Raw genomic sequence first — 20,213 nt, 5'->3', positions numbered from 1 at the left:
AACAACTATTCTGAGCGCCTGTGTAGCGCCCTGGACTATGAGCTGGAATCGACGGCACCCAACAACAACAACAACTATTCTGAGCGCCTGTGTAGTGCCCTGGACTATGAGCTGGAATCGCCGGCACCCAACAACAACTGTATTCACTGTCTTCTTTCGGTACTTGTAAATTATTTTTTGTACACTTTGCAGTATTGATGTGAGTCACATTTGTCCACAATTGATGAAACAAAACCTGAGAAGAGGTTAGGTGGCCCAGTGCCGTGCCTCCCGTTAATTATCGTTGTGCATTTCTGTATAACAGCTCTTCTCAGAGGAGCGCAGGGCACTTACATCTCCTAGTGGTTTTAGGCTTAAAGCATTAAAGACCGTTAAAGCCTAACTAGCTACCCATTTGCCCTTCTGCCATAAATTGCCCTTGAAACTCTTCAACTTTGCTAAAAGTCCTGTTTAGCGTTAATGGTGCAAGTCATGGAACCCTCAGAGAAAAATGTGAATGAAGACGGGTCACGTGAATTCCAGCGTGGAATACACCAACGTGTTAGCCTTCTAGACTGGGTGATCCGTTGACTGTCTGGAATCATGCTTCAGCCTTTGAAGTGACTACAAGTTTGATCCTATTGTTGACGTTTCGTAGTCCTTATGATATGATTGATGTTGGTATCAAAAAGACCAGTGTTGCCAAGAAACTGGAAGTTGGATTTACTGTTTTCAGAAGCGCCGCTGGGAGATATTTCTAAAGCAAACCAAACACACTGCCACTGAGTCGATTCTGACTCATGAAAATGTGGTGGGAGTGTGTTCTCGTGCAGGTGGTACTCCCGTAGGTCAGGTGGTCAGGGTTCGGCTGGTTTCTCAGCTCATCTCTGCTCGTGACTGAGTGTTCCTTCTAGGAGAATAAGCCACAGCAGGACTCCGAAGCAGCTCTTTCTCTAGTCCCGTGTCTTTTTCTGCTTCATTCCTTTGGGCAGATCTTCATGAGGGACACACACTCACTCCACAGAAGCACTAGGCCTAGGCGTATTATGCCAGATTGTAAAAGCAGTGCTTTTACCAAGAAATGCACAGCCCGTGGAGCAAGCAAGCAATTCTCATCCTCAGCCAGATGAAGTTTTCGTCATTTATTTATTGTGGTAGAGTCTGCAAATCCATCAGTATCTTTAACACATTGATATGAATTAACAGTGATTTTTGGTGTACCGTTTTAAGATAAGTACAGTAAATTCTGAATTCTTCCTGGTATTATAAGATTGGGATAGTTTGAATGAGTGAAGAACATAGATATTCCAAACTTTACGTTAGCCACGTATTTAAACATTTTCTTCTGCTAAACTTTTGTCCTCAGACCTGTTAATAATTAGCAAAGTTGTTGGAGCTGTGCTGCTCCCTGCTTTGTGGTGGATGGCTACAGGTGAGACTGTCCGTGAGAGGAAGATCTGAATGTGAACAGTTAGAGTCACAGCAACAGGGCACCACCTCGGCCTTTGACCATGGAGTCACGTGTGTTAACATTTATGTATAAATTCATCCTTCTTAGAGAGAAATCCCACGCGAGGTGGTTTCCATTGGATACGTGAACTCTAAAAGGATTTCTGACAGGGCTTACCTAAAGACAAGCAGTTTTAAAAATGAATTATGTGTGTGTGTGTACTGAATGTTTTTATAATAGCTGAAGTCACTTTTTGCTTTAATCTACTTTATGGCGTCAGCTTCCAGCTGCAGAATGAAGCCTGTAATGGCGCCGGACACATTGTAGGGGCTTAGTAAGTGCGTGGTGGTGCTCACCCCCTCTGCGGAGACGGAGGTTGTTTTATTGTGAAGGAAACTGCGGTATTCAGTATTCTTACTGCAGCTTGAATCCCTGAAACCGTTTAAAAGAATAAATCACGTTAATGGATGCTAGCAGAATATTTGTAGATTAGTCTTTGAATTCATCTGTCCCTCTTTTTACGTGACTTAATCATTTCCCAGCCCACTTTCTGTTCTTTCATTTCTTTGTCCAGTTGTCTGACCTTTTCCTGATTTTTCTGAAAACATGTCTGTAATTACAAAATGTCCATTTAAATATTACAGTTTTTGAGGGACTTGTAGTAAAATATGAAATGATATCTTTGTTATTATGTAATAGTTGCTCTGCAGGGGCCATTCTGTAGATGTTTACGTGTCAAATGATGTGCTACACTCGGCAAGCGTTAGGGAGACGCGTTGACCGTTGCCCGCGGCCGCCGGGAGCCTGCGTGTAGGGCCGAGATGGTGGGGTGGGGGAGGAGAGTTAGTCTACGCCAAGTACACACATGTATGTGTACCGTAAGTCTTTAGAAAATACTACCTGAAAAAAACAACTAGAAACCGCCACTCCTTCCTAAAAAGTCACATACGGAGGCGGCAGAGTTCTGTGGAAAGGAAATTTGAATAAAAATACAGAGTGCTGAGTTCTAGTCTCTCCAGCACCTCCGGCTGAGACACACTGAGCAAATTCTCTTACTTTCTTCTGTTCCCAGCCTCAGTTTCTCTGCCTGCACAGTGGGTTTTAGCTAAATCCACTGGTTTCATGAATATGGTACATAACAAGATGAGTTTGCTGTACCTTCATCTTCATAGAAGAGATGTTCCATATAGTTTCTTTTTAGTTACTATTAAGGAATGTAATAGTAATTTGTAAATTGTATATATTTGCACGGTGATTTCAAGAGACTGCTCACCAAAAGGTCGGCAGTTCGAATCCACCAGGCGCTCCTTGCAAACTCTATGGGGCAGTTCTACTCTGTCCTGTAGGGTCTCTATGAGTCAGAATCAACTCGACGGCAACGGGTTTTTAAATAAATAAAAATAAAATGAGCTGATTGGTGCAATTCACATGTTTGTATTTAGAGTTCTTCGTTCTCTGATACATGTGTAATACCAGACACTTAAAACTGTTAGGCTGTACGTTTCTGTAATCAAGGGTAAGGCTTTTGTAATTAAACAGCCACCAGCACAGTGCCTGGATACGTGTCTCCTTTGGATGTAGCCGTGTGTCTGATTGGCGTTTCTTAGAGACTGCTGAACACATCTAGAGGTGATCTATTGATGTGTGACTTGAGAAGCAAAGAAATAGTCTTTGGTTTTTGCCTCTGAAGATTTTTATTTCTTTTCCATGAAGACAGCTTTAAGTCTGTAACTGGTCTCCAGTCAGTGTTTAGACTGTTAGTAAATTATCAGTCCAAATGCATCTAGCTGATTTGTCTTCCTTTTTCTAAATTGGAAATGAGAAGCAGCTAATTAACTAAAATTTAGCCTAGCATATCTGAGCACTTCAGAAGTGCAGTGTATAACATATACTCTAATGCCCTTTGAAATAATCCTCAAACTCAACTTTCTGAAGAAATTTTAACAGTGCTGAATTAAAAGAAAACTCTTCCAAGTTTGTTCTACAAGTTATTCTTGTGTGTCGTATAATATTTTGGTTTCATTTATAAACACAGAGGCGCCAGAGAGACCAGGTATGGAATGTAACAGAATCAGAGATTAGCACAGTCACTGTGTAAAGCCATTTTTCCGTTCAAATCAAAACCAAAATACGTGCTATCTGAAGCCTAAAAAGGTTGATAAATAATAAAATGAAGCTCCCAGAGACAGAGGAGAAAGACGCCACAAGCAGATTATTTGGAATTTTACTCACTGGCTTATAAAACGAGTAAATGACTGAGCTGCTGATAAACTTGGAGGTTTGCTTTGTTTTGTTTTAATTAGTCTGGGCGTGGAGGCCGTTGGCCCTCTCTGTCCAAACTTCATACATTGTCAGAAAAGTTGAGCGGGAGATACCCAGCTGAAGTGTGGATCAGTGTAATTCAGTGCGTTACTTGAAGCAGACTGCCTAAAACACAGGTGTTTCTTTTGATGGCTGAATACGGTCTGATTTTCATTGCTGTGTAACTCACCTGCGTGAAGATGAAGAAAGCTCCTTTTTATTAAATAAGCTTGCAAACAAGATGAATGCCCAGGTTCTTGGGTAGAATGCATTGGATAGCTGGTTTTATAATTAGCATTTAGAAGTCTTGTCCCCCTAAAACTGGAAAATGCGTTCTTTCCGGTATGGAAAGCAAGGCAGTGCTGAAATACCCCTCCTTAATTTTGGTCCGAATGAACAAAAGTGTCCGTGTTTATTCCTGCCTAATGCATCACAAATCTGCTGACACACTAACCTTGGAGTCTTGGCTGGCTTTAATCAGGCCTGTGCAACGGCAGCAAAGATGGACCTAATGCGCTCCATCAGTGCCGTTTGCATATGGACGTCCTCACGGGGGAGCTGCCCTGTGCCAGCTGAGGGTTACCTGCCCACTGCAGTTATTGTCTGTAATTATCGAACCAATCTGTTCAGCCCAGCAGGGTTTAGATGGTAATCATGAAGCAACACTTTGGAGAAGAAAGATGTAAGGCACTCTCCCCTTCTCTCATCAGTTCTGGGAAGTTACAGCCCTCTTGCAGCTCTTTGTGAGAAGCAATACCTCCATGTACAAATCTGCTAAATGAATGCCTTTCAGAGTCACTTTAGGTTTAGTCAACTTGTTATTTTTGTATATGTGAAGCATTTTCTTTAGGAACGTGGTGGGTATCTCTGAGTTCTAATCTTTCAGCAGCCACCTTAAGGTTATTTTGAAACAGTGGGATTAATTGCAATACATAGATAATAACAGTTCTGACCACTTGGAGGCTTTAAGTTAATGTGTCTTGAATAGAGTTCAGCTTTCCCATCGAGTTTTCTTTGGAACAGAACCCGTGGTTGCCATTAGGAAAAAGATCAGTGTGCTGTCAGCAGGGATTGTACCCTTTTATAGCCATACAAACATGGCCTGAAGCAAGGGAAATTCTCAGAGAAAGTTGAACCTGATATTAATTGTTAGAAAGTGTAAGTAGGGGCATTCTGTTGCATTGTGAACCTCTGAAATTTAGAAACATTTATCAGGTGACTTCCTAAGGATACAAACTTGTTTTAGGCAGCCTGCAGAAGCTTTGAGCATACAGTTTGGATGTTAACACATTTAAATTTGAGAATACATGGGATAAAGTTTTATCAAAAGCACAGAGTCTTTATGTTTATGACTAATGTTCCTCTATAATTATTGCTACATATAGTGATGGTAAGTAATTTAAAAACTTTTTACACAGGACTGAAATATTTAGAAAATGTTGTAGTGATTGAAAGTAATAAGAAGAAATTGAATGAACACTTGGGAAGAATGGATAGTGTCAGAACATAACCATTAACTCCTAAGCAGTCCTCAACTAGAAAATAGCGAGAGTCTGAGGGAGTGGTGGAAAGTCCACCCGAGGCCGAGGTTGTACTTTCATCGGCCACGTAGGACAGCTGTGTACTTCTCAGGTTACTCATTTACGGAACGATTTAAGCCCTCTTGCCTAAACTGTTAACAAAAATGCACCAAAAGAGACACATTCATCCAGAGCTTGCTATTTATTGATTCATGAATAGAATTTACCATCAATGATGAGTGGTAGAGCTACTGATACCTTATCATGTATGGGGCAAGGCATATATTTTTCCCATTTATCAAGTACAACAGCCCTCCCCTTCCCACACACCCCTAAAATGGGGAGAGTAAGTATCATTGGCCTGAGTGTGGTGTGTTTGATGTTAAATTTGTAAAGCTTTTTGCTTTAAGAGAGTCTCTGTGTGATCAGTCTTGGTGATTTAAAACATGGCTTCCAGTGATGGGTTATTTAAAGCTTAAAAAGCTGGAGTTTGATGTAACAAATCAAATCTACTACATACCATTCAGACTAACTGTGCAGTTAAAGGTGCTCACTCTTCCGTTTTACCCCATCCCTTCTCTCTTCCCTTGGATAAGCGCTCTCCTGAAGTTGTGTGTGTTCTTCCCTCATCCACATATACGTGTATTTATTTATATATGCACACAGACATACGTATATATACACACACTAATATATGGTGGGAGCCCTGGTGGCACAGTGGTTAAGTGCTATGGCTGCTAACCAAACGGTCGCTAGTTCAAATCTTCCAGCTGCTTCTTGCAAACCCTATGGGGCAGTTCTACTCTGTCCTGTAGGGTCGCTATGCGTCGGACTCGACTCAACGGCAACAGGTTTGTTTTTTTTTTGGTTTAATGTACAGTAAGCTTGTAAATTTACTTATTTGACTATCAGACCACATCTCTCTTTTTTAATTTTTCTTTTTATGTGTAAGAAGCGGAAGAAAGAAGTTGAAGAGAGCACAGAATCTAGTGTTGAAGATATGGAGTGCTCAAGCCCAAAGACAGAGGCGTTCCCACCATCCCGTAAGTGCAACAGTCTGTCTCAGCTTCTTCCATGTATTAACGCAAGTTTCATTTCTTCCCGCTAGAGAAGGATTAACTATTTAGGTTATAACGCTTTGAGAAGATCGTACGTTATGTACCACGACGTCTTTTGTGTACACACTGTCTTACTCTTCACAACAGTCATGGAGTTGGGATGGGGAGCTGCTCTTTGCGGATTTGGAGCCTGAGACACTGAGCATTTAAATGACAGAGCCATCGTGAAGGGGTTCGAGGTAGAGACCAGAAATGCTAACTCTCAGGCCACATGTTTCCACTTCCTCGTGCTGATCCATAACCCCGGGATGCTGATTCACGTCAGGGTCAGTTGATGAGTACAGGGCTCATTGGCAGCTTCCATATTCCACTTATCCGAGTTACCTAACGGTTCCTCATAAAGTCTGCCAGCTCTTCTTTTCTCTCCACAAGTTGGGAGGCAAGGGACTCAAACCTCAAATCATCTCTTTTCAAAGCTCCTGAAGCCAAAAGCAAGATACGCAGTCATGGGGCTGGTTTTCTTAGATGGCTCTGAAGAGAACGTTGGGGCACTTCCAACACGGAGCACTTTGAGAAGCGACCCTAGTGAAGGGAGCGGCTTGGTCAAGGGCACAGCCAGGCCGGACTGTGGTCTGCTGGGTTTGACGAACGACGGCCAGTCTGTGAGGTGTAGGCACAGCTGGAGGTAGTTCAGAGAAAGAAAAACAGGTTCTGTGTTTCGTAAGAAGCAATACTTTTTTTGTTTTTATTACAGATTTCCCTCTTACCTGTCTACCTTGTGTTTATTGTTTTGTTGGTCTTGAAATGTTTCTCGATTTTGAATAGAAAAGGCTTACTTGTGGAAGACATTTCATCAAAGCACGAATGTCCTGTTGAGTCCAGTCAGTCACACATTTACTTCCCCTTGACAGTGACACGGGTTCCTGCTTTTGGAAACAAAGTATTCGACTTTCAAAGCAAGTCGTCTTCACCTTGCTGTTATCAACATCTTCTTCATTTTATAGACCGTATTTTTACACAGACTACGCGTGCCTTCTATGTTTGTTTGCCAACTGTGCCCTCTTCCCACAAGATACTTCTGTAAGCATGCTATGCTAATTAATTTTATAATTTCATAAGCGGTACTTACAAAAATACTCACGGGGGAGGGCATGGCTGGTAAACAAACGTAGAAGGTACGCGTTCTTTGAATAAACAGACGGTATATGGATAGAACTTCCTTAGGTCTATTTGAATTCACCAAGAGAATACTTGAGCTGTCTGAAGAGGGAGTCGATACCTTCTCCCTGAGGCTGAAGGTTTCGGAGCAGTCCCTCCCCCTCACTGCCATCTCCCCTTTGCTCCTGCCTTGCCTTCTCTCCTGTCTTGTTCCTTCTGTTACTAGGAAGTGAGGAGTCCCAGGGAGCTGTGCAGCGAAGCGTGTCTCAGCCAGAGGCTAGCAGCAGCAGCAGCTATGACAGTGAGTGAGAGCAAAATTAAGGCGCCTTTATAAAGTTAGATTCGTAGCTTACTTTAGCAGCAAATCCTTACCCTTTAGAACTGGCTGTTTTAGTTTGGGCAAGGGCCTGCCTTGTTGCTGTGAGGTTGGCGCCCCGTGAGTGTAAAGCGAACCACAGGGAGAGCGTTTATTACCTGAACTAGCTTCACGAGGACCGGAGGATTCGTTTAGATCCATAAATGATTTTAAATTATGCTGTAAATAGGAAAAATGTTTCTTATACCTAAAATCTTAAAGACGGCCCTCATACTGCTGGTTCTTACTATGGGAAAACATACTGGTTTTTAAGTTATTTTGCTCATGACAAAAGACCCGTAGGTGGTATAAGAACAATTCAGGTTTTTTTTTGACATAGCTTTTTAAGAAGATAAAAATTAATCAAATTGTCCCTTATTCATATTAGCTCTGAATTGCTTTACTTAAAACGCTGTTCATTTTCCCACTGCAATTCATTTTGTTCCCTAAAGTATTAGGTTAAAATTAAGGCATTTTACTATCTAACTACTGATGAATGAGAGAAATATTACCTAAGATGGTAAAAGTTGTTGCGCCTAACCAAAAACTAAGCCTTCAAGAAAATGTGTGTATTTGTATTCATTAGTTTAAAGTAACTTGAAGGACAAGGGACATTATTACTTTGGGGTTTTTGTTTTTTTGTTTGTTTTAAAGAAATACAAATACGATTCAGTGAATTCTGTGTCTCCAGGCTTTAAGAGTTTATGTCATAAATGTGTTTCAAGAACGGTTACCTCTACCAGCAGCTTTAAAAATGTCAGCTTTTTCATTAACAATTTTATTTTCAAACACAGTTTATGGCTTACAATGTGGTAGACTTTTCTCACTGTGTGATCTTTCAGAATGCTTTGCCTAGCAGAATGGGGGCAACTTTCCTTTGATATCTGTTTAGACCATTTTAAAAGCGTGTATAATTTTCTTGATACACCTAAACTCATTTTGAATAGTTGGGGGTCTGTTGTGTAAGAATGCATTCTGAAAGCTTTCAAAATGTGTATTGTGTAGGTTTTCTCAGAGGAAGAGAGGGGGTGGCGGGGTGGTTTTCAGGAAGAACAGAGGCCTCTAATCCTTTTATTTTTATGCAAGGCATAATTTTTACCAATTGAGAAAATTTGGTTATTTGCTGCAAGTAATTTTCCTCCCCACAAAATGATAAGCCTTAAAAAACCATGCATATTCTGGCATTTCAAAACCATGCCAAAATTTCAGAGTTGTACTAAAAATTAGTTACTGTAGCCATGACATTTATGGCTAGCGTGCCCTGTCTCTACTGCTCTTGGAAGGAGCTTACTTCTTGTTGGTGTTCTTTTTGACATACCTTGAGTTCTGGACCATTCCTGGGGATTCTTTGAGGAAGGCATGACATATGTTTACCTCTTGAGTATCTGTGGGCTAGTATTTTTAAGGGCACCCTACAAAGAATTTCTCGTTTTTTTTCTTTCTGTGTTGCAAAATCATAGAAGAGTATCCCAAATTACATATTTTATTTTTCAAATACTAAATTTCTACCCATTAATCTTATGATTGGCCTTTTATGAGTCAGAATCGACTCAACAGCATTGGGTTTGTTTTTTTGGGGGGAAGGAGGTTCTTATATTATAAAAATGGTTATATTTTGAAGAGACAAGAAGAGAAATAGATATTATTCCTCAAGAATCAGAATTATTAGGGGAAATATTGAAATGATACATATAGCAAAGTCTTCCATTTACATAACACTGATTCCAGATGGTGATAGCATTTTCAGTGGCTGTGAGAAACTTTAACACCTGGATCGAACGGAATAAGCAGCAGTGACATTTAAGATTGAAAGTTCAAATTTGGACGTTGATGTGAATAATACTGTTTGAGAGTAGCTACGCTCGCTGTGACTTTAGTGTCCTTCGTAGGATAGCTAGAGATTCCAAACTTACTGAAAGGGAGAAGTACTATGGTATTTATTATTGGCCTTGCTTTTGTGATACCCCATTATGCTATCTCAAAGGATCACATTCGCAGTTCTCTATGCAAAATTAATTCCAAAACTCTGGAAGTAAAACACTGAAAATCTACCATGTGATATTTTTAATAGAAGGCTCTGTCACAAAGTTGAAGAAAAACCTCAGATGCTTAGACTAGCTTTAATATAGTCTCTATGTATTATAAGTAGCAAAAAAAAAAAAAGAAAAGATATGCATATAAGTTTGTAGGTTGCTTTAATTGAACTGTATGCCAATAGAATAGAAACTAGGACTTGGAAAAATAAAATATACTAATGTTTAAACTGATCTTCCAATTAAGTGACTAAATAAAGCTGTAATTGCAAACCTCTAGGAAGGGTGTGTAGTGAGACGTGCTGGCAGGTGTTTTGCCCGTGGAGAGAAGCAGCATCGATCCCTGTGCTGTTTGGTGCATCCATTGAGTGATTACGGGGCTACCGTGCTGCCCCCCCCGCTCTGGTGCCCCCGCTCTGTGCTGGCAGAGGACGCACGAGACATGGGAGGACATGGGCCACATCTCGCCTGCCAGCAGCAGGCAGTCACCATCAGGCTGAAGCCTGCCCTTCTGGCTGCCGGCTGGTGGGGGAACACGCTACTTGGCTGGCGAAGTAGGGGCGGTAGCTGGGCAGAAGTCTCCTTGGTAGTGCAGAATTCCAACCCCCCATATAGAGAATCGCTGATTTAGTCCAGCCCAGGGATCTTGGAGTATGAACTGTCATAGGTACGTCTGCCTGTATCTGATGTGATGCTTTTCTGAAAGGCTACTCATTGGATTATTTAATTCCTAATGGAAAAGGCTTTACATTTTGGGATAGTCCAGTACTCTACTGCCGGAAGAGTATATAGATAACAGGCTTTCAAAAGCAAAACGTTGGAAATGAAATTCCTCGCTTTTCTTATGTGTAGCCTCATCATCTCCCCTGAAGGAATGAATGCTTTACCTTGTCGCTCTGGTTTACGTTCAGAGGTGATGTTCTACATTTGACAACACAAATTTGGGGGAGAAATAGTTTAGTCCCGGCGTCATTTGGGCGCGCACGACCCGGGGAGAGATTTTGATGTAACTTGAGATTAGACAGTAGACATGGTGGGCATGGTTTTCTGACGTGTTAAAAAAGCGACGTTTCCCCAATTTCCTGGGTATTAGCAGTTACACCTTTGTGAACAAATTTCATGGCCCGAAACATCATGGTCAGTTAGACTTTAAATACTAATAACTATACAGTACGTAGAAATATTTACATTTTTGTTCTTCTTTTGTTTTTATAAAATAATAATTAAAGATTTGAATTTCTTTCTTTTTCCCTGAAGGTTTAAGAACCAGAAAGCGAGTCCAGAAGTAAATCAAATGCTGTGAGCCAGTGTTCCTTCTTCCTTCTTCTTGCCTTTGATCTTTGTTTGCTTTCTACTTTAAGTGTTTCGTCTTCCTATGAGTCTGTTACGATGGTTTGGGTGGGGTAGGGGGTGATAATTAAATACTTGTCCTTGAAAAGCATTTGTAAACTTTTTTATTAAAATAAATACTTAATCAGTTTATTAAAGACTAATTTATAAAGTTCTGAAATCATCAGGTTGTACTCCTCGAGCTCTCCCACGCTGTGGGTGATTGAGGGAGCCATATAAGAAGTTACGGTGACGTGCCCTGTTCTGATCATCGTACACTTCCTAGAGTGGATGAAATGTTTGACCAAGTCCTCACTTATAAGAAAATACAACACTGAAAATAAAAGTCGCTTTTGCTTGATACAGATGCACCCTTTGTTGTGAAAGTTAGGTTTGGTAGGTATTGATTTTGTCCAGTTCCACAAGCATCTGTTAAGCACCTGCTGTATGACATGGAAGGTACACAGAAGGAGGAAGTGGAAGAAGTGGAGTGAGTGTCCCTGTGAGAGTAACTGTACGCGTTTGAAAAGTGACGTAAGGATTATGTACGCAAGCAGTAGAACAAGAAAAAAGATGATGAATTATCAAGTGTTGGCATGATCAGAAGTTTTTAAAGACTGACTTCTTTTGAGGCACCCTGGTGGCGCAGTGGTTAAGTGCTCGGCTGCCAACCGAAAGAAGGGTCGGCAGTTTGAACCCACCAGCCGCTCCTTGGGAGAAAGATGGGGCAGTCTGCTGCTTCGGTAAAGCTTTACAGCCTTGGAAACCCTACAGGGCCAATCTGCTCTGTCGCTAAGAGTCGGAATCGACTCGCCGGCAGTCGGTTCGGTTTTGGATTTCCTTTGAGGAAATCCTGTGAACTAGATACATGTAGCCTGTTGCCCATTCACAGGAGATTATTTTTCTTATGAGTTTCATTTTCTTACAACATAAATAAGTTACAAGGTAAACTGAGCACTTTAGAGTTTTAGTGATTAGAAATTTTAAGATGTGGAATTTTTTTTAGTTGCTTTGGGAACAAAACTTGGGATTTTAACATATTTATGTACAATTTCAGGATACATTCCTCAAATTTTCCTTGGTTAGAGAATTGGGGATTGGACTGTGTTTCCTAGAGGGTGGGGGACCTTACCACTTGGGGCATGTGCAGTACTCTTAGGTGGTACACAGACACCCTTTGATTTTAGTATGTAATTATTTAATGTGTATTCAAAATCTAACCAGCACATTAAACCAGTGATTTCTCTACCTCTTAAGCCTAAACCAAGTATTTCAGTTTTTAAAAAGTCAATTGATTTGAAAAGTAAATAACTAAATAGATAATAATACAGGTGGTACGTGGACCTGTCAGAAACTGTCCAGGTTGTACGAGACCATGCGAAGCACTGAGCCAGCGCCGAGACTCCCGAGTGACTCGGGGAGGGGGGTGTAATTGTCACAGGAAGCCCTGACCACTGGCGGTGGGGTGTGCGGACGCAGAGCAGACCCGAGAACTCTCCTCTGCACAGTCATGGGCTGGAGGCCTTTGGAAGTTCCACAGCTGCGGCCTTACCCGCTCGGCAGTCGGATTTGGGCCAGGGCTTTTCCTGCTTCCTGCAGGATGTAGGATTTTAGTACTCGGCGGTGTTATGGTCCCAGTGTGTTTGTAACACCTATATCAACTCTCAGGTTCTGCTTCCAACACGCTGACACTTCAGATAGGGTAAATGTGTGGGCGTGGCTTGTGTAGATGCCGTCGCTTTTACTTCTCAGAACACGAGAACATAGCAAAACCTGCTGGCTAAATACTAAGAAAACAAGTGTTTGCTCACATGTTGTTTTTAACAAGTGCTGGCATTTTCTCAGATACCACTGTACCGGCAAGGGTGCAGGAATTCCTGGAACACTGCTAGCCACAGTAGCCAGCTCGACACATCAGCTGGGGCCTTGCCAGCTAAGGTTTGACTCCCTGGCTTCCACTGTTTTCCTGCCCCCTGTATTTTTTTTGAAAGACTACGACCTCCTTGCCTTTCTAAGCTAGGCACTTTCCCTTGCCTTTTCCAGCTCTGTTTTTAGTATTTTCTCTTGCATTATTTTTATTTTTCTCTCCGATCCCTGCATTGCGAGGATTTGCTGTTCTCTGTTCTCCCTTCTGAGTCCAACTTCCCCGTCCTAACGTGTATGCTTACACCATTTGTCCTGCCTCCTCCGCTGCCTTTGGTCATCAGCGATCTGACGGTTTCTATTCTGTTGGACACCAGACCTGCGCTGGGCCCTTGTCCATCCACACCGCAGGGGCTGTGTGTCCTCTCAGCTTTGTAGAAAGCAGCTGATGAGTGTTTGGTAACCAGCTAATCCCTGAAGCCGACTAGCCTCTGGATGTTCTTCAGCAGTGATCTCTTAAAACCAAACGCAAATAGGCCAGAGCTATAAAACCCCGATTATTTCCTTGAACTGCCAGATTACATGTGCATATGAAGGCCCAAGCTGTAAATTAGTGGTGGAAATATATGTGTTGGAGTGTGTGTCATGGAGCCCCTTAGTGGCACAGTGGTTTAAGTGCTCTGCCATTAACTGAAAGGTTGGTTCAGACCCACCCAGAGGTGCCTCAGAAGAAAAGCCTGGTGATCTGCATTCGAAAGGTCGCAGCCATTGAACACCCTATGGAGGACAGTTCTACCCTGACACGTGAGGTCGCCATGAATCAGAATCAACTCAACTGCAACTGGGTTTGGTTTTTTTATTATTATTTTGTGAGTGTGTGTCTGTATATATGGAGTTGCTGGGCAGTATAACTCGTTACGTGCTTGCTGCTAACCGAAAGGTTGGAGGTTCGAGTCTACCCAGAGGCACCTGGGAAGAAAGGCCTGGTGATCTCCTTCCAAAAAATCAACCATTGAAAACACACACATGGGGTTGCCATGAGTTGGAATCGAATCAATAGAGACTGGTTTTTGGTTTATCTGTGTATATATATATTGAGCAGTATATGCTTGTTTATTCTTTAAAATCTTATTTTTAATGCTTTATTCTGATTATCAAGTTGTATGAATAATACACAGCTGTTGTAGAAAATTTAGAACATACAGAAAGTGTCAAAAGAGAAAACAGCCACTGTTGGTATTTTGATACATTTTCTTCAGTCTAGTCTATGTATTTTTATCTTTATAAGTATTACTATTGCCATACTTCATATGAAATTTTGTATTCTGCTTTTTAAAGCTAACAGTTAAGACGAGCCTAAAGGAGATATTTTAGTTTTTAAAAAATGAATTGATTTGAAAAAAATTAAGTAAATTATAATTTAGGTGGTATATGGACATATCAGACTTCCTGATGTTGTTACAAATATGTCATGGATATAATTCTTATGTGTCCATGATGTTTTCTCTTTTGTGTGTATGTGACTTTCATGACTGAAATTTCTCTACTATTGGACATTCAGCTTGTTTCCAGTATTGGAATATTATACATAATCCTCTTGAACAAAAGTGTCCACATGTATGAATATATCCTTAGATTTTCAAAAGAGAATGACTGGATCGAAGACTGTGAAAACTGGATATTGAAGCATATTGTCAGATTGTTTTGCAAAAATGTACCTGTTAACACTACCCAGTAAATGAGAGGCGAGAGGCCCACCTTATGTTTTTGGCATCCTTGAGTATTATAAATTTTAAACATTTGATAGGTAAATTTTTTCAGTTGCTGATGAACCAGAACTATTTCTTATTTGTGGGTTAGTCATTCTGTTTTCTCTTTGGCGTGTTTGTCTGTCCTGTTTATGAAGTAAGGGCCCTAACTCTGTCGTGTTTGTTGGTGGCTTCTGTTTGTTTTTGTTGGTGATATGTTTTTTATTCTTACACAGTTTAAGTTTTATGGCTTTAATTTACTGATTATCATGATGATCTTTATTGATTATTGATTTTTATTGTTGACACCTAATCTGTTACATCATGAGGATGAGCGTGGCACAGGACCAGGCAGTGTTCCGTTTTGTTATAGATGAAGTTGCTGTGAGTCAGAACGGACTTGATGCAAGTAAACAAAGCAACAATCTGTTGATCTTTCCCGTCGCAGTTGCGTGACTGCTTTAAAATAGTTCCCATCCAGCAATCGGAAATACTTACTATGGCTTTTTCTGGGCTTTAAAAAAAAAAAAGCTTCTAAATTTTTAATCCATATGGAATTTATTTTGATGTATGTATGGCATGAGGGTTTTTTTTTCCAAATAGCTAACCAGCAGCTCCAGTACCAGGTGTTAAATCAGTTACCACCCAACCCCTGGTTTGTGATGTCTGCTTTGTTACATACTAAGTTCTATACCAGTGTCTGTTCTGGACTCTGTGTGATTTCATCCATCTGTCTGTCTCTTCTTACGCCAGCACCACGCTGATTTAAATAACGCTGTTGTACTTATTAGAAAACCAGAAACGAAACCCGCTGCTGTCGAGTCGATTCTGACTCATAGCAACACTGTAGGGTTTCCAAGGCTGCAAATCTTTATCCCGTGGAGTGGCTGGTAGGTTTGAACTGCCAACCTTTTGGTTAGCAGCTGAGCACTTTACCTATTACTATTTTTATAAATAATTTATTTAAATTTATTTTTATAAATTATTATTTATATTTATTTTATTCTTTTTTGCCCAAACCACATTAACAAATGAAAATGAAAGTAAAAATTCATTTAGGATCCCACCACTACCACAGCAGAAATCAAACTCTTTTCCTTTGTCCTGTTTCTTGCCGACATGATTTTTCCTAGTTGTAACAGTTACACGGATGAAATTTTGTAGTTTTTTTTAAGTTCCACAGATTATTCTGCACACCCCTCCTTCTTTCAGCTCCACCGATACACGGAGTGTGCATGAGGGCACACTGTTGTAAAAGGGTGTTTTGTAAATACAGCCCCACACACTTAACATCGGTCATTCTGTGTGTGTACACTGACCAGCTGGTTGAGGCAACTCCATCGCTTGTGTGTTATTGTACAGATAAAATGCGTACCGCTCCCACTTCACTGAGGGTGTGTTAGTCGTACAATGGTGAGTTTTCCTTTAGTGTGGTGTACCATTTAGCAACTTAGGAATAGTGTGATGGTCAAGGTTATGTGTCAGCCTGGCCAGGCCATGATGCTCAGTGGTTTGGCAGATGTTGTGTAATCATCCTCCATTTTGTCATCTGATGTCAGCAGCCAATCAGTTGAAAGCAGAATTTCCTTGGGGGTGTGGCCTGTATCCAATATATATGGATGTTCTGGCAAGGCCTGCCGTCTGACCTGTAGATTTCGGGATTCGCCAATTCCCACAGCCCCATCCATGAGCCAGCAGCCTGCCATCTGACCTGCCAGTTTTGGGTTTGTCAGCCCCTGCAACCACGTGAGTCAGGAGAAGCCTCTAGCCTGATGTCTGACCTGTGGATTTGGGACTTGCCAGCCTCCCTAACTGCGTGAGGCATTTCCTTGAAATACATCCCTCTTGCTCTCTCTCTCTGTATATATGTGTATATATATACACACACACACATATATACATGCACACGCATATATACACACGCATACACATATAATACACCTACACAGACACACACACACACACACACACACACACACACAGACACACACACACACACACACACACACACACAGACACACACACACAGACACACACACACATATATATACATTCACATACATGCCTCTGGTTTTGCTCCTCTAGAGAACCCAGCCTAGACAAAGAGTGTTCCTGACTTTTTGTAGTTTGGGCTCAGCTCATCATGAAGTTACCTGTAAAACGTTTACAGCTGAGCAGATAGAGCCGTGAGCCACTGCAGATCATCTTCAGAAAAGCTGCTTTTTGACCTGGTTAAGTCCAGCGTTTGTTAGAACTTGCGACACGGGAATGCCTGGTGAGGGTGAAGGGAGCTTGCTGTGGCGGCTGCAGATGCAGGAGGAGGCAGGAGAGGGGTCCAGGGCTTGGAGGGTGGCGGAGGGGGACAGTGGTCTGAAGTCTGTTCCTGCTTTTCTGTTGCCAGCCTTTCTGAAATCTTTCAGAAGTGAGTGAGAAGTGATCACAGTTGTGTAATGAACACCTTACACAGCACCCGGGCAACCCAGTTTCTTTAAAAACTTAAAAAATTGCAGTAGTCAATGTTTTCTCTGACCTCAACACAAAAATCCTAGTGTTGAAGTTGGGGACGGTCCTTGTTGGTGTAACTCTTGCATGTTGGAGATGCCCCAGCCCTACACATCCTGTGACACTGTCCCTGTGAGGGCCCAGTGTGTGTGTGTGTGTCTGTGTGTGTGTGTGTCTGTGTGTGTGTGTCTGTGTGTGTCTGTGTGTGTGTGTCTGTGTCTGTGTCTGTGTGTGTGTCTGTGTGTGTGTGTGTGTGTGTGTGTGTGTGTGTGTGTGTCTCGTAGCAAAGCAACTGATGGTCTGCTGAACCCGAGGTCTGCAAAGTTCCAGGACAGCATGTCACAGGGAGAGTTACGTTGGGAAATACGTCTGGATTCTATGAAACTGCCTGGTGCAGAGAGAGGAGAGTGGTGGTTTACCTCCGGAACTCTTCAGGTATAGACGCGTACCTTCAAGGTCCGTGAGGACGCCTTTCACGTTCTGGGCTCCCCCCAAATAAGAGCTTTGTTCTCTTGTCTTTACTCCGTTAACTGCTACAGAGCATTTGGGTGCCAACACATGAGTCAGTTCATCTGAACAGGTACTGTGTGTATCCTGATCTGCTTTAACCTTGTAGGTGCGGGAGCCCACGCTCTGGTCCCTGTGACCCCCCTCTGCGCCCCTCAAGTTTCTAGTCCAGAATTCCTCAGCAGATATTTAAAGCCTATGGCAAAACTATGTTGTTTATCCTACCATTTATATTGTGGAGAAGGCTCGTTTAGACAGTCCTTACTGTGTGCACACACGGTAACGGTGTGTGTGTGTTTGTGTTTCAAATTCCCTAACTAACCAGGCTTTTGAAGGAGCAGCTTTCTGTATCCCAGGCGCCACAGTCCCAAAATAAGCCTCTGCTGTGCCGTGCAAAATGCTCGATAGCAAAGGTGGCTGAGATGACGTGGACATGGTTTCCGAGGCCTTGTCTGTTCCCGTCCAGGGCAGAGGCACTGCGGCCTGCGAACACACACTTTGAGCTCACGAGTCCCTAGCACCTGCTGTCCCCAGTGAACTGGGGGCTGCTCTCCGAAAGTGGGGGGTGGGGAGGGCGGGATGGGGGCAGTCATGATAATACCCGCTTGGTCTTTATCAGCAAGATGGAGGCGGTATAGGACACTTTAGAACAGGTTTCTCGGTGTTCCTTGTGTTGCTATCCTCGTTTGAATGTAACGTCCTGAGCACAAAGGAAGCCGGCCGCCTTTCGACTGCGTTTACTGCGCCTCATGACTCCAGTTGTGTGTAAATACTAGAAAACAGCAGGGTCCTGCGTTCCAAGAATCACTTGAGCAGTGCCACGAAGACAAGTGTCCTTACTGGTATTGTAGTCACACTCGCCGGCGCCCCCGCTGTTTCTAATCTGTGTGCACAGCCGTGAAAAAACTGGACTGACGTTTACAGGCACAGCAGGGAGGCACTTGACTAGGGGTTGCTGCAGACCGCGGCGCCTCCATTCAGAGCGGCCACCGCACACGATACATCTTTAGGGGAGAACCAGCCGCCTTTCAGCTGGGGACGGGATGGGGGCGATGATCACGAGGCGAAGGAGAATGCCCCCCTTCTCTCTCAACTCCCGGCTCAACTTTTTAGCAGCCGAATATTTATTGTTGCCTATTTAGACCTGAGCGTTGAAGGGAGAATCTAATTCCGCATAAGTGAAGCTTTTTTGTCCTTTTGAAATGGGCTGTTTTGGAGGGTCTGCTTCCTTCCCACCTCTCAGTTCCCCCCAGAGTTTCTCAGAGTGTTGCTCACCGGGCTGTGCATCGGTCTCCTGGCACCCGCCCTGTGGGTTCTGTAAGCGGGCCAGTTGTTCGGACTGGAGTTGGAGGGCCGACTTCACTCACGATTCTGTCCCGGGGAGCTGCCAGAGCTGTGTGCCGTCACACCTGCCATGCAATTAGCTCTGCTGCGCGTTGTCTGGTTGACTTCTCAGTTAAGAGTCTCTTTCCCTGTGGGAACAAGACTAGACAGACTGTCATTTGCTATTACTAATTCTGCTTAGCATTATCACTGGAGCTTTTTTTGTAATTAGCTATCTTAGTTGGCTCTTAAATTTTAATAGCCAATTGAAGCTACGTTTTAGCCAAGTTCCATATCTAAATTGCGTTCAGTCCATTAACAAAGTTGGTTAAAAGGCTATTAAAACAAAAGCCAATATATAGTGGATCACACTTGCACGTTTGCTGCAGGGGTTGCCAGCCTCCCTCGGGTTCCCTGGAGGAGCTCACCCTCCACCCAAGTCACCCAGACACTGGACCCCGCTTGCAAGTGGCGGGATATTTGTGTTGACCAGATTTTTAGTTCACTGACTTCTTAAAAAATGCCACTGCCTTTTCCTTGTTGTGAGGGCTCTTTTGGGGCTTGGTTTTATTTGACGGAGGGTGATGGAAGGAGAAAGGAAACGGGCATTTGATATCCCAACTTAAAACTGACGGGTTTTGAGAAGTGAATAATTGAAATGATGTTTTTCTCCATTTCAGCTGATAAAAATTATTAGCAAAACCATCTGAGGCACCTTCTGGTAGAATTGTAGTCTTGCTGGGTTTAGTTCGTAAAACATTCTGCCAGACATTTAAAAAAAAAAAAATTGTAGACAAGCCAGCACATAGGCTGAAAGCACTCACTGCCTGATTCCTAGTCCCCATTGTCGCTGTTTCTAAATTCAGAAGACCCTAACTTCCTGCCCTTTGCGAGTTAGTTCACGGGGATCTTAGTTCTGGGTTGGCTCCCCTCCCTCCAAACGGGCATTGCGTCTGTTTTCCATATTCACAGACACTTAATTTTTTAAAAAATTTATAATTTGTGACACAGGTTGTCAAAATAAATTAGACTGGTACAGGGGCTTGTTGAGTTGCCGTTTCATCTCTGAGTCACTAGAACCCTAGGA

At 42.5% G+C, this 20,213-nt stretch overlaps 1 protein-coding gene across 4 annotated transcripts in view; it reads left to right on the top strand.

The window, feature by feature from the left end:
- VRK1 (VRK serine/threonine kinase 1) overlaps nt 1-11,775 on the top strand; it is a 112,124-nt gene extending 100,349 nt beyond the window's left edge. Inside the window, exons 12-13 of one of the 4 annotated variants that reach the window (XM_023731800.1) lie at nt 6,203-6,293; nt 11,112-11,775. In XM_023731800.1, coding sequence (XP_023587568.1) covers nt 6,203-6,293; nt 11,112-11,143 — 123 coding nt within the window. In that variant the 3' untranslated portion in view covers nt 11,144-11,775. Of the gene's footprint in view, nt 1-6,202; nt 6,571-11,111 lie in introns of those variants that run through there. The other 3 variants (XM_023731799.1, XM_023731798.1, XM_023731797.1) reach the window with 3 other exon arrangements.
- The last annotated feature ends 8,438 nt before the right edge of the window (nt 11,776-20,213 follow it).

The sequence above is a fragment of the Trichechus manatus genome, unplaced genomic scaffold (genome assembly GCF_000243295.1).
Source record: "Trichechus manatus latirostris isolate Lorelei unplaced genomic scaffold, TriManLat1.0 scaffold00045, whole genome shotgun sequence".
In the NCBI taxonomy this organism is placed as follows: domain Eukaryota; kingdom Metazoa; phylum Chordata; class Mammalia; order Sirenia; family Trichechidae; genus Trichechus; species Trichechus manatus.
The sequence above is the reverse complement of the archived record's forward strand: the minus strand, read 5'-3'. Positions and strand labels throughout refer to the sequence as shown.